General features: G+C 45.3%; 1 protein-coding gene across 1 annotated transcript in view; it reads left to right on the top strand.

Annotated features, from left to right (window-relative positions):
* The first annotated feature begins 1,312 nt into the window (after window positions 1-1,312).
* best2 (bestrophin 2) overlaps window positions 1,313-14,498 on the top strand; it is a 30,650-nt gene continuing 17,464 nt past the window's right edge. Inside the window, exons 1-4 of the mRNA XM_068020814.1 lie at window positions 1,313-1,464; window positions 7,437-7,531; window positions 9,531-9,764; window positions 12,422-12,576. Of these exons, the coding sequence (XP_067876915.1) occupies window positions 1,313-1,464; window positions 7,437-7,531; window positions 9,531-9,764; window positions 12,422-12,576 (636 nt within the window). The remainder of the gene's footprint in view (window positions 1,465-7,436; window positions 7,532-9,530; window positions 9,765-12,421; window positions 12,577-14,498) is intronic.

A 14,498-nucleotide genomic window follows, 5' to 3' on the forward strand; every position in this document is an offset into this window, starting at 1 on the left:
GGAAGAAAATTGGAGAGCAGCCATGCTGTGGATATCGGAGATCTGAGGATGGAAAGAAGGCATGGTAGACAATCTAAGACTCTAGCTGCTGGATATTTTGGAAAGGGAAACCCATTATTACCATCATAGAGTGCCATTTGGACCAACTAAATTCCTGGGAATGGTCTGGTTGTGTTCCAGGATGTGTACTTTTTTATTTTGATTTCTCTTGGATTTATAAGAGCAGATGCCATGACATCATGCGCGAGGGGTGCTTTGTTGCACCCGCCTCTTATTTATAATACTGGCTAATGTGACTGCTACAAGATGCTACCAAGCGGCTGTGTCTTCAGAAACAGCTGAAGACTGTGTTTTCCTATATAGGACGGGATTGCATGTGGAGGCATATGAAGCAGAGAATTGGGTTTGAGTAATGGCAGTTGTTTTAAGCCGGGCATTAGAAGTTTGCAATCTATATTTTTGTTGAATTGATTGTGATTTTTTTATATTTCAGGTGGAATAGTTTGATAACACTCCTGTGAAGCTTGAGATGCTTTATTGCATTAAAGGCACTAAATAAATGCACATTGTTGTTGTAGACGATTCCAGGCCATTTTTTTCCCTGTATTTTGCAAACTCACTGACCTGCACTTGTCGGGTTTTAGTCAGGCTCCTGTCCACAAGTTTGGATGCTACGGCAAATCAGGATTAGTCTTGGTCGTTATAACCTTCCATTGTCAAAGAGCCAACCAACGCTTACCCTCCTTCCTCGCCTACGAGAGTAGCCACACCAGTGAGGTACTGCAAGAGGATATCAGTGTCTCAGAACTATATACGAGTGTTACTTCAGACCTTCGAGAGAGAGGGACAATGTTGGTGGTTTGGGCTGGGGGAGCATGAAGGAAGACTATTTATCACTCTTTTAAAAATAAAATTATTTTTCCGTCTTAAGTTTCTCCTGCCACTCTGAAGCTGCCAAGTGGATGTTGCAAGTTTGAATCCCACTTGGATCTCGTGAAGTGCAGCAGCCTCCAGCTGGCGAGCCACAGATTCCAGTTGCTTCGGCCAAACATCTCCAACCATTGGTACGTTTGATCTCTAGATTTGTTAGGCTCTTGGCAGAGCTATCCCTGTTTCTCTTGTGCTTTTTGTTCTCCGTTCTTGAGTATGATCTCCAATGTTCTCAGCGCAGAAAACCAGAGTATGTATTTATTTTTCAGTACAGTAGAGTTGAAATTCCTGAGTGTCTGAACTTTACTTTCTTCCCCCTCCTCCAGAGTCCTTCCACCAGTTGTCTATCTCATATTAAAGTGGGTTTCTGGTAACTCAAGGAATGACCATCACCTACACAGCCAGAGTTGCAAATGTCCGCTTTTGCAGTTTCTCCAAACTTCTGGTTCTATGGAAAGGCAGCATCTACAAGCTTCTCTACAAAGAATTCCTTGTCTTCTCCTTCATGTATGCGGTCCTCAGTGTTGCGTACAGGTCAGTAAATGTGTGCAAAGAGCTGCATAACCCTGCCATGTACCTTTGGCTGAAATTAATAGTGCTTACAGTCGTCCCATCATTATTCTGAAGTCTATCCTGGTTGTCCTGTGTCAGGTTTGGACCTTGGTCTCAGGTGAGTTGAGTGAGCCCTGCTGAAGGAGGGGGTTGGGGGGGTGGGGGGTGGGGGGAGGGTGCGCTAACTGGTCTGAAGACTCATTGCTCAGGGAGGAAAAGCCTAGAGGCAGGTCCCTGCCCCTCTGACACTATCTAGTGATATCTGAAGTATGAGGGTCAGAGGTTTGAGCTTGGTTTTGATGATCCATTCCACCCCGTGTTCAAATAGCTGGATAATGCTCACTATCTAGACTATTAAATGAAGAATGACCGTTAGTGCAAGGTATTGAGGAGCCAGTTGGAATACATGGACCTGTGGGTGAGGGAGGAGGGCCTGTTGCCATTTATTGCACCACGGCTAGTCGGGCACGATGTTGTGTTCTATGTTGATGAGCTAGTAGGGGTTGGCGGGGGGGGAGGAGGAGAGAAAGAGAGGGGGCTGAGAGATGCATCAATTCCTTTACCTTTCCCAGACCTGAAGGCATTGGAATTGTTCCTGAACAAGAATTCGTGAGCACTGGTCACCCTCTAGGTACCTCTCCTGCCGGTCATTGTCGTTAGAGTGGTGGGTATCACAGCCAAGTCAGAGCTGGTCTTCATCTGATGCGCACGATGTTGTAGCAGGGATTACTGAACAGCAAGTGGGAATTCTGGTCAACTTAGCACCCCTAGCCCAGTGGCACTGAGGCCAATTGCGGAAACCACCATCTCACCTCTTGCTGACATCACTAGGAACTCAGCACAGACTGCTGATCGACCTGGGGCCTCCCCGGTCTGTGTGGCGAGACGCCCAGTTCCTTGTTGTCTTTAGTATGAGATGTTGAACCAAGGACACAGCTCCCTGTTCAGGTGGATGTGAAAGATCCCATGGCATTATTCACTGAAGAGTGGGAGAGTTTTCCTGGTGTCCTGGCCAACATGCCTCTCTCAAGCAACATTCGATTAATTGTTCACTCATCACACTTGTCTATTTGTGGGGTATTGGTTGCTCTGCTTGCCTTAGAAAACAATTAATTGGATGTTGAAGACTTTGGGGGTACCCAAGGATGTGAAAGGTGCTATGCAAATTCTTTGTCTCCTGCATGTATATGCTTATGCCTGGACTCTTGAAGTGTTACACTGAAATTTTGTAGATTGAAGTGAGTTTTGAGTTATACTACTAAATGGTGAACTGCTTCTGTAAAGTTAAGGGGCCACATTTTGTGCAAAGTTGAATAGTACTGCAGTTTTTGGACTTTCATGTTTTTCAATGGAGTTTTACAATGAATATTACAGCACAGGAACAGGCAAATCGGCCCAATGGTCAATGCTGGTGTCAGTGCTGTACAGGTGCCTCCCACCTTACGAGTGGAGTTCTGCAAGGATTAGTGCTGGGGCCTCTGCTATTTACAATCTATATTAATGACTTAGATGCAAAGACAGAGAGTAATATATCTGAGTTTGCTGATGATACAAAGCTAGGCGGAAATGCAAGCTGTGAGGAGGACACAGAGAGGCTGCACAGGTTAAGTGAATGGGCAACAAGGTGGCAGATGGAGTATAATGTGGGGAAATGTTAGGTTACTCACTTTGGTCATAAGAATAGAAAAGCAGAATATCTTTTAAAAGGCGTGAAACTTGTAAATATTGACGTTCAGGGACACTTGGGTGTGCTCGTACAGGGAACACAAAAAGTTAGCATGCAGGTACAGCAAGCAATTAAGAAAGCAAATGGCATGTTGGCCTTTATTGCAAGGGGATTGGAGTACAAGAGTAAAGAAGTCTTGCTACAATTGTAGGGCGCGTTGTTGAGACCACACCCGGAATACTGTGTGCAATTTTGGTCTCCATATTTTAGGAAGGATATACTTGCATTGGTGGCGGTACAGCAAAGGTTCACTAGATTGGTCCTTGGGATGAGAGGGTTGTCCTACAATGAGAGGCTGAGTAAATAGGGTCTATATTCTCTGAAGTTTTAGAAGAATGAGAGGTGATATCAATGAAACGTTTCAAATTCTAAAGCGGTTTATCAGGGTAGACACTGTTGTTCCCTCTGGTTGGGCAATCTAGCACAAGGGGCATGGTTTCAGGATAAGGGGATGATCATTTAGGACTGAGATGAGGAGAAATCTCTTCACTCAAAGGGTTGTGAATCTTTGGAATTCTCTATCCCAGAGGGTTGTGGAGGCAGCATCATTGAGTATATTTAACGCCGAGACAGAAAATCTTTGGTCTCTCAGGGAATCAAGGGAGATGGGAGCAATGGGTAGGTGGAGTTGAAGTCCAAAATCAGCCATGATCACATTGAATGGCGGAACAGGCCCGATAGGCCTTCCTGCTCCTATTTCTTATGCTCTTATGTTCATCTCGCCCAACATCATATCCTTCTATTCCTTTCTGCCTCGTGTTTATCTAGCATCCCCTTAAATGCATCTGTACTATTCACCTCAGCTAATCCTTATGGTAGTGAGTTCCACATTCTCACCGCTCTCTGGGTAAAGAGGTTTCTCCTGAATTCTCTATTGGACTTTAAGTGACTGTCTTCTATTATTGGCCCCTTGCTTTGGAATCCCCCACAACTGGAAATATCTTCTGTACGTCTACCTTATCAAACTCCTTCGTGATTTAAATCTCTATCAGTTCACCCCTCTGCCTTTTCATTTCTAGAGAAAAGAGCCCCATCCTGTTCAGTTTATCCTGATAGTTGTGGCTTTCCCAGTTCCATAGTTCGTGTCGCAGGGAAACTCCCATTCACTAACCAACTCCTATTCTTTGTCTCCCTATTGGCTGTAAGTTTTGGATTTAGCTATAAACAATACGTTTTTTTAACATCCAGTTTTGCAAAACATGACATTATCCTGGGCCAAATCCTGAGACATGGAAGCCCATGGTTTGCCCGGAGCTGGGAGGAAGGTTGAGCACGATAGAGAAAACTACTAATGTAGTGTGGTGGTAGTGTCAGGAAGAAAATGTCTTAGGACAGAACTGCCCCATCATTAAACAATTACCATGGCACGAGATAAAGACCAACAGAATCCCAATCACACTAAGGATACGAGGCATTGTGGTCTCTATGGTTTGATAGAATCATACAGTACAGAAGGAGGCCATTTGGCCCATTGTACCTGTGCTGGCTCCTAAAAGAGCAATCCAATTACACCCACTCCCCTGCTCTTTCTCCATATCCCTGCAATTGTTCCTTTTCAAGAATTTATCTAATTCCCTTTTGGAAGTTACCATTGAATCTCCTTCCATCATCCTTTCGGGCAGCACCTTCCAGACCACAACTCTCTGCGTAAAAACATTTCTCTTCATCTCCACTCTGGTTCTTTTGCCAAATATCTTAAATCTGTGTCCTCTGGTTACCAACCCTCCTGCCGGTGAAAACCGTTTTTCCCTTTCTACTCTTATCAAAGCCTCTCATAATTTTGAACACCTCTGTTAAATCTCCCTTTAACCTTCTCTGCTCTAATGGGATCAATCCCAACTTCTCTAATCTCTCTAAATAATTGAAGTCCCTTATCCCTGGTCACATTCTGGTAAATCTCCTCTGCACCTTCCCCAAGACATCCTTCTCTATGTGTGGTGCCCAGAATACTCCAGAGGAGTGGTTTATAAAGGTCTAACATAACTTCCTTTGCTTTTAGTGAAGTGTATTGATAATGTACTAACTGCATCCCTTAAGCCTGTGAACAAACACAGGTTGGATCTTTCCAAAATTACGAGGTTGCAGAACCGTGAGGAGCCATAGAGTCATAGAGTCCATGCCGACCATAATGCCTATCTATACTAATCCCACCTGCCTGCATTAATTCCATATCCCTCTATGCCTTGCTTATTCAAGTACCTGTCCAGATGCCTGCTAAATGTCGCTACTGTTCCTGCCTCCACCACCTCCTCTGGCAGCTCATTCCAGATACCCACTATTCTTTGTGTGAAAAATTTACCCCTTTGATCCCCTTTAAACCTCCTCCCTCTCACCTTAAATCTATGCCCTCTAGTTTTAGTTACCCCCAACATGGGAAACAGACTCTGGCTATCTACCCTATCTATGCCTCTCATAATGTTATATACCTCTATCATGTCTCCTCTCAGCCTCCTTCGTTCCAGGGAAAATAGACCCAGCCTATCCAATCTCTCTTTATAACTCAAGCCCTCCAAACCAGGCAACATCCTTGTGAATCTTTTCTGCACCCTCTCTAGCTTAATCACATCTTTCCTGTAGTGCGGCGACCAGAACTGCACACAGTACTCCAAATGCGGCCTAACCAACGTTATGTACAACTGTAACATGACGTCCCAACTCTTGAACTCAATGCCTCTGCCGATGAAGGCAAGTATGCCATACGCTTTCTTCAGCACCCTGTCTACCTGTGTTGCCACTTTCAGGGAACTATGTACTTGCACCCCAAGGTCTCTCTGCTCAAGAACACTCCCCAGGGCCCTGCCGTTCACTGTATATGTACTGCCCTGGTTTAACTTCCCAAAATGCATCACTTCACACTTGTCTGTATTAAATTCCATTTGCCAATCCCTTGCCCACTTTCCCAGTTGATCTATATCCTGTTGTAACCTTAGACAACCTTCTTTATTGTCCACTATACCACCAACTTTGGTGTCATCTACAAACTTACTAATCATGCCCCCTACATGATTAGTGATAGGAGTTATTTGAATATGGGTGTTGTTGGCAATGTACAACATTAACATGTAGTAGCTTCAGTGTTATTTTGCTCCTCCTCTCTATTTTTGCATATTTGTACCAAATTGTACCAGTATTGTTATTTGGAGTATCTTCCCTCTCCATTTCCTCCTACACTTTGTCATGTTGTTTGCAGCAGGCAGAGAGACAGGAGTGTGCAGGACCTTCTTCCAAACAGGGAGTAATTGACCATCTCGAGGAGTGTCGGAATTGCACAGGTTAAAACTGCCTGTGACATTCATTTCCCTTCCTTTACCTGCCTCCCCAGTCCTGTTCCAGCTGAACAACCAGGTCGAGACCAGGACCTAGGAGGCCTGATGCAGTCTGGGCCCCCAACCGGAACGTCTAGACAGCAGCTCGTAAGCACTGGCTGCTCACAAATTCCGGGCAACAGATTTTACTTGTACCGTTTTTCTTTTAGTTCTTTCTCTGACTTCTCGTGTTTGATTTTTATGGGTCTGGAAGCTTAGTAAGATCTGCTCTGAGCGCTTACCCTAATTGGGGGGAAAACCTATTGGGTGCGTGTAGCTTGTGACACGTGTAGGCTAAGGAGAATATTCACTTGTATTCTCGAGGGCTGGTTCTATGATTGGGCCCTGCCAGCCTGCATCTTGGGAAATGGCAGGCCAGTGAGTGCCCGAGCCTGTGAGCTCCTTTTCTCCCTGAATTGGGTCCAACTATCCCCAAATATAAGGCAAGGTTTGGGTGCTTCTGCCTTCCCCCGCCACCCCCCCCACCACCCCCCCAATGACCGCCTGGGTGGAAAATATTCCTAGAGGCTCTGACTTTGGATACAGAGACGTCCAAATGGCCACTAGGCCTCAACGATATAAAATTCTCAAAGCAAGTTTAGGAGAAACTTCCATGCAGGTCAATGAAGCTTGGAATACTTTCCTAAGGGGAAGAGTTGAGGCAGTTGCATCTTTGAAGGAACAAGTGGACAAATATTTGGAGCAGAGCAAGATACAAGGCATTGAAGAGAACGAAAGAGAGAGCGGGGGCCGTGGCATTAGTTTTGGATTGCTCCCACGAAGAGCACGATGGGCTGAATGGCCTCCTTCTGTGCTGCAAATGTCCATGGTTGCAGGTTGGTAATGGAGAAAGGGACCCGTTAATAGATCATTCAGTTTAAGGATTTTCTTTTTTGATCACTTCATTTTCATTTCTGCAAAAGGTTTGTGCTCATGGAAGAGCAGAAGAGGTACTTTGAGAAACTGGCCCTGTATTGCAACCACTATGCTAACCTGATCCCTATGGCTTTTGTGCTTGGTAGGTTAACTTTGTTTTTTAAATTCTTGTTCTATTTGCTTTTATTTCCCCCCCAAATCTCTTCCTAAAACTCCTAGGCCTAAATCTACTGGTTTTGCTGCCTGTAATTGGGAGGCAAATGGAGTGGAGATGACTTATTTTTTGCCTTCCTGGGAGAGGGTTGTTTCCAATTTCCACCTTCCCCACCCCCCCCAATTGCTCACACCCTGACTGCCCGAGACCAGAGTCTCATCATCTGGGGCCTATGACCAAGCCTCTGCAAGCTTCTATCCCACTCTTAGTAAATCCAATACAGCCGGTAGCATTGCTCTAGTTCTGCAGCAGCTATTCCCCACTAGTTTTACAGGTCTGCTGACGTGCTATTGGGTAAGGTCGGACAGCAATGTGGTGAATGGTTACTACGCGAAATACAGTGACTATAGGACCTGCAGTACTCTCTGCTCTCTGACCTGTTCTGTAATATTTTTAATTCCCCTGATTTGGATCGTCTGTGTCAGCCACATTAGAGGCCATGGCTCCTCTCACTCCCAGAGATTGAAAATCGGTGTGAGGCTCCCCTGGCCAGTGACTAGCTGAGACACATAGAGCAGAGGTTTGATCTCTAAGAAAGCTGATCTCACCCAAGGCGATGCTACCATTATGCTCAATGCCTTTGGCCGAGAGGAGAAAGTTGCCCAATGAGCCCCCATTGGGTAGGGGTGGTGGTGGTGAGAAGGGTGAAGATGTAATCACTCTGTGATACCCCTAGCCTGCCAACACATTCCTTGAATAAAAGACCACAGGGGCGGGCTATCAGAGAGTTTGACTCCCTCCCTCCACAATGATGCATAAACCATCAAGGGCAGGGTGGGTGGGCATTGAGAGGCTCATGGTGCACTCTGTGGGTCATTGGAGTACCAATAAGTTGTGCCATCCACACTGCCAGCTGTCGCTTTGCACAAGATCCGCCCACTACATCAGACTGGCATAAATGGGAAGTGAATTTGCTCTAAAGCAACATCATTGTGGAGGAGGTGAAACCAGAGGTCTGCTGGTCAATGTACAAGATATCAGTGGTGCAAAGAGGAAAATTTCTATTTTTTGAGAGTTGGTGTCTTTGCCAAGTGTTGCTGGGTCCCGTGTGGTGGGTCAGATGCAGAGTTAGGCTCCCTCTTTCTTTCTCCCTTTGCGTTTCCAACCCCAGCTTTCCAAATATTTAGAGGTGCCCACAGCCGGACCAGCGAAATATTATTTTGCCGCAAAAACCATCCTGTGGGCCAAGAGAGCTGAATTGCTCCCGCAGTGTCCTGACCAACATTGGCCCCTCAAACAGCACCGACAAAAGCACTTGGAACTGATCATCAGTCTCATTGTTGTTTGTGGGGCCATGTGTACAGAATGGCTGCTGTGTTTAGCCTATGTAACAAGTGGTGTACTTTAAGACATTTGATATAGGTGAAATGTTTTTTGAGGTAAGTCACTATATAAATGTAATTGTTTCTTTCAATAAAAATACTATCCAGATTAACATTACTTAAACTCCTGACAGCTGACGAGAGAGAGAAAGTCTTTGATTCCCATCAGCTTGGGCTGATGTTGAGCCCAAGGCACAAATACACCAGCCCACAGGACTGCATAGTCCTTGACGTCTGGGGCAAATCACCATCCCAGACAAATCCCATGAATACATACACTTGGGTGAGGTGTCGCCCGAGTAGCTCATGCCCTGGAGTCAGTGAAAATTGCTGGGCTTTTGCGAGCCAGAACTCGCCAGCCACTAATATGTAATCATGCACTATGGTCCTTTCAGTTCCATTTATTACCTTCCAGCCTCGTAATTTACTCCCATTCATCGTCGAGAGTTAGAATCATAGAAACTTACAGCACAGAAGGAGGCCATTCAGGCCATTGTGCCTGTGCTGGCTCTTTGAAAGAGCGGTCGTGCTTAGTTCCAAACCACCAGTTATTTTTTGTTGCCTGAAGCGTTTCATACATTTCCTCTTTGTTTTCCTCTTCTCAGGGTTTTATGTCACTCTTGTCGTGAACCGTTGGTGGAGCCAATATACCAGCATTCCCCTCCCCGACCGGCTCATGTGTGTCATCTCTGGGAATGTGCACGGCTCAGATGAACGGGGTCGCATGCTTCGCCGCACGATGATGAGGTACGCCAGCCTCTCCGCCCTCCTCATCCTCCGCTCCGTCAGTACGGCGGTCTTCAAACGGTTCCCGACAATGGATCACGTGGTAGAAGCAGGTGAGACGATGGAGGGAGCATCTGAACCACTCTGGAGTTTTTAATTGTGCCTTTGGACTGGAAAGACGCAAATTTCACTCCCGTTATTTAAGAAGAGAGGGAGGGAGAGAGAGAAAGCAGCTAACTACAGACCTGCCCGCTTTAAGGTAATAGGCAAAAAGATCAAAGGTGGCATGAAGAAAAGAAAAATCTTACACAGTGAGTTGTTGTGATCTGGAATGTGCTGTCTGAAAAGGCGGTGGAAGCAGATTCAATTGTAACTTTCAGAAGGGAATTGGATAAATACTTGGAGGGAAAACATTTACACAGTTATGGGGAAAGAGCAGGGGGACTGGGGCTAATTGGATAGCTCTTCAAAGAGCTAGCACAGGCACAATGGGCCGAATGGCCTCCTTCTGTGCTGTATCATTCTATTCTATGATTCTTAAGTTACTGGAATCTATCATCAGGGATGGCATGACTAAATGCTTGGAAAAGTATGAGCCGATTAAAGGGAGTCAGCATGTATTGTGATGTATAGGTCATGTCCGAGTAACCGACATGAATTTTTTAAGGAGGTCACTAGCATGGTGGATAGGGGTGTATGTATGAATATATCGTCCTCTAGATCGCATTTGGTAAGATTCTACACGAACGATTATTGGCGAATTGGAGGTAACTCTGCTATTGTTTGCCTGCTACGTCCATCCTCACGGGTTCCGCCTTCCAACGTCAATTGGAAAGTGAACAGACTCTTTAACCTGTAGCTGTTTGCGTTGTCCTAGGAAACATTCGAAGCACAAAATTGGTCTGCTTTGCAGTGACATGCTTCATCTAAAGCGCACAACAATATTAAAGTTGATTGATGAGGGAAGGGCTGTAGATGTCGTATACATGGACTTCAGTAAGGCGTTTGATAAGGTTCCCCATGGTAGGCTGATGGAGAAAGTGAAGGCGCATGGGGTCCAAGGTGTACTAGCTAGATGGATAAAGAACTGGCTGGGCAACAGGAGACAGAGAGTAGTAGTGGAAGGGAGTTTCTCAAAATGGAGACGTGTGACCAGTGGTGTTCCACAGGGATCCGTGCTGGGACCACTGTTGTTTGTGATATACATAAATGATTTGGAGGAAAGTATAGGTGGTCTGATTAGTAAGTTTGCAGACGACACTAAGATTAGTGGAGTAGCAGATAGTGAAGGGGACTGTCAGAGAATACAGCAGAATATAGATAGACTGGAGAGTTGGGCAGAGAAATGGCAGATGGAGTTCAATCAGGGCAAATGCGAGGTGATGTATTTTGGAAGACCTAATTCAAGAGTGAACTATACAGTAAATGGAAAAGTCCTGGGGAAAATTGATGTACAGAGAGATTTGGGTGTTCAGGTCCATTGTTCCCTGAAGGTGGCAACGCAGGTCAATAGAGTGGTCAAGAAGGCATACGGCATGCTTTCCTTCATCGGACGGGGTATTGAGTACAAGAGTTGGCATGTCATGTTACAGTTGTATAGGACTTTGGTTCGGCCACATTTGGAATACTGCGTGCAGTTCTGGTCGCCACATTACCAAAAGGATGTGGATGCTTTGGAGAGGGTGCAGAGGAGGTTCACCAGGATGTTGCCTGGTATGGAGGGCGCTAGCTATGAAGAGAGGTTGAGTAGATTAGGATTATTTTCATTGGAAAGACGGAGGTTGAGGGGGGACCTGATTGAGATGTACAAAATCATGAGAGGTATAGACAGGGTGGATAGCGAGAAGCTTTTTCCCAGAGTGGGGGATTCAATTACTAGGGGTCACGAGTTCAAAGTGAAAGGGGAAAGGTTTAGGGGGGATATGCGTGGAAAGTTCTTTACGCAGAGGGTGGTGGGTGCCTGGAACGTGTTGCCAGCGGAGGTGGTAGACGCGGGCACGATAGCGTCTTTTAAGATGTATCTAGACAGATACATGAATGGGCAGGAAGTAAAGAGATACAGACCCTTAGAAAATAGGCGACAGGTTTAGATAGAGGATTTGGATCAGCGTAGGCTTGGAGGGCCGAAGGGCCTGTTCCTGTGCTGTGATTTTCTTTGTTCTTTGTTCTTTGTATGACTTACCTATGCAGTCTTGCCCTATCAAGAAGGGACCCTTCAAGAGTTTGAAAGTGGCTGCATTTATGTATTGCCTTTGGGCTCTCCATCGTAAACCACTTAACATGGCACAAGTTACTTTGAAAAGCGACACTGTAGTTGCATAGTTGCCATCTACAGTCAGTGTTTCCAAAGCCGCCTCCCTCACCTTTAGCACTGAAACATCAAGCATTCTGCAATTCCTACAGGATCAAGGGGCAATTTCAGCTGGCTCCAGAATTGTCCTTCTGTACCAGTCCCACGAGAAAAGGGGCGACGAATGTTGATGCCTGCTCCAAAAGAAGATGTTTGGCAGCTAGTCTTGTTATTTTGCCTGCAGCAACAGGCGGACAACATGTTAATCGGGTTAGTAGTGTTGGTGTGGTCAGGGCAACAGAATTCCCTGCTCTTTACCAAGTTGCACCTTGAGATGTTTCAGTGTCCATTTAAACCACCGGAACTAACAAACGTGGCCTTGGATTAATGCCAAGAGTAATGGCGAGAGAATGACCAATGTATTCCAGCTAATGGTACTTGGATTGTTCGATGTAAAGGAACCACCTCTTGTCTTTGCAGGGTTTATGACAAGAGACGAACGAAAGAAATATGAAAGTCTTCACTCTCCCTATAACAAGTACTGGATTCCGTGTGTATGGTTTACAAACCTGGCTGCAAAGGGACGGAAAGAAGGACGGATAAGAGATGACAACGCACTCAAGCTGTTAATGGAGGTATTAGGCTTTGTACGTTGCCGAGTCTCGACCAAGTTGGGGAGAGGGCGGCTGCACGATTTGAAGATTTTCTTCCCAATCCCATCTTCTTTTCTACACCTTTGGCAGCTAACTTGGTCAATTCTCTATCATTCTATGTGTGTAGGCTTCCATCTGTTTTGGATCACTAACTGTCCCAAGGGAAGTGCGGAGACCTTTAAATTATCATTTTAAATAGGAGGCAGAGAATGTCACATGGAACAGCTGATCTCAGGTGCCTCTTGTTTTGGGTCACGTCCTATATCTTTTACACCTGTACATAACCCTGTTGAGTAGTTAAGGTTACAATTTGCATTGTTTTAACACAACATTAACTCCAGATTCTAAGGAGGAATGATATAGATTCTACATCACTGAGACTTGGCTCCTGAATGCATCATTTATATGTCATATATCCTTAATGAGGTGTCAACCAGGTAAAAAGTTTAAGTTGAACTTCAAGACTTCAGTTGTTAATGTTAATTGTATTAAATTGTATACAGGTGGTGGTCATTCACTGGGAATTCACTTGTGCTGCTATAAATAGGAACAGACTGAAACTGTGATTGTTGGGTTCGGAGGTGCATGTTTGTAATGTTGTATCTCTGTAAATAAAAGACTATAAAATTGTGCAAAGATTGGCTCCAGTTCTATCCTTCACTGCCTGGCTTTGTGGAGTGCAACAGTGAAGATGTTGGGTAACTGAATCATAGAGACTGGGTTTAATTTATAGTCTGTTAAATCTGTGGTATTAGAGTTGTATAGTTAGACTCAGTGTGCTCTAGACCATGGAAGGAAAAATAAATCAGGGTTCCAGCTCCTGGTGGCTACCCAGTGACCCTCAATTTAAATTTGCAGGGCTGCAGGCGAAAAGGCAGGGGAATGGGATGAGTTGAGTTGCTCTTGCAGGGTGCCGGCACAGACATGATGGGTCAAATGGCCTCCTTGAGTGCTGTAACCATTCTATGACACTGGAAGGCCGACTTGTGCGGGCAATGCCTGGAGATAAGACTGAGCTGGACCGTGATGCTCCTGTGGTCAAATAAAAGAATGACCACATGTGTGCAAGGGGTAGCCAGTGCTGAGTCCCAGCAACTGGAGGGAAGGAGGGACAGTGTCGTTATTTGGAGAGGGAGGGAGAAGTTGTGTTTGTTTTTTTTTAAATTGCAGGGTTTAACCAGCAATGTGGTGATATCATAAACGTACCAATTATTTCCCCCAAAGTGAATCTTCTGTTTTCTATTAAAAGTGCAGAGATCATGGTGGTTTTACGTTGTGTCACTCTTGGGTCAATTGACATGACATAAGAATGTTAGTGACGGTGGGCCCGGTAGGAGGGAAACAGATGAGGCTTTTTTTGAAGCACGGATTCTCTTCCCCTCCTCCGCACAGTTTAATATGGAATTATTTAATATTCAGCCACTGGAGGTGAACGTTGAGGCACTCGCTTAAGCATCAGTTAAGCAACGCCTAGGTAGGGCCTGATTGAAGAAATGAGGCAGTCAGTGTGGAATTTGCAAGCTGTCACTGAACCACTGCACACATCTAGTTCTGCTTTCTTTATCATTGGGCACCGGTTTAGTAGTAAGCTGAACAATATATTCTGCACGTAAATGTCGCAAGTCTGACCCTCTTAAATAGCATTAAAAATGAAGCAATCTCAAATCAACTGAAGCTCCTGAGTGAAAGAGAGCCAAGTTTTTCTCTTGCTAACCTGGCTTTCTTTCGTTCTCTCCTCTCCCACCCACCCCCTCACTCACTCACTAAATAGTAAGGATGGGGAATCACAGGCAATTGCTCAACTAGAGACTCTGCCTTCAGTGGCAGCAAATTGACCTCTAATTGACCACCACGTGTACCTTTTTAAAGCCTCCCCCCACAAGATGGTGTAGATTCAGCTTGAG

The sequence above is a fragment of the Heterodontus francisci genome, chromosome 43 (genome assembly GCF_036365525.1).
Source record: "Heterodontus francisci isolate sHetFra1 chromosome 43, sHetFra1.hap1, whole genome shotgun sequence".
Classification (NCBI taxonomy): domain Eukaryota; kingdom Metazoa; phylum Chordata; class Chondrichthyes; order Heterodontiformes; family Heterodontidae; genus Heterodontus; species Heterodontus francisci.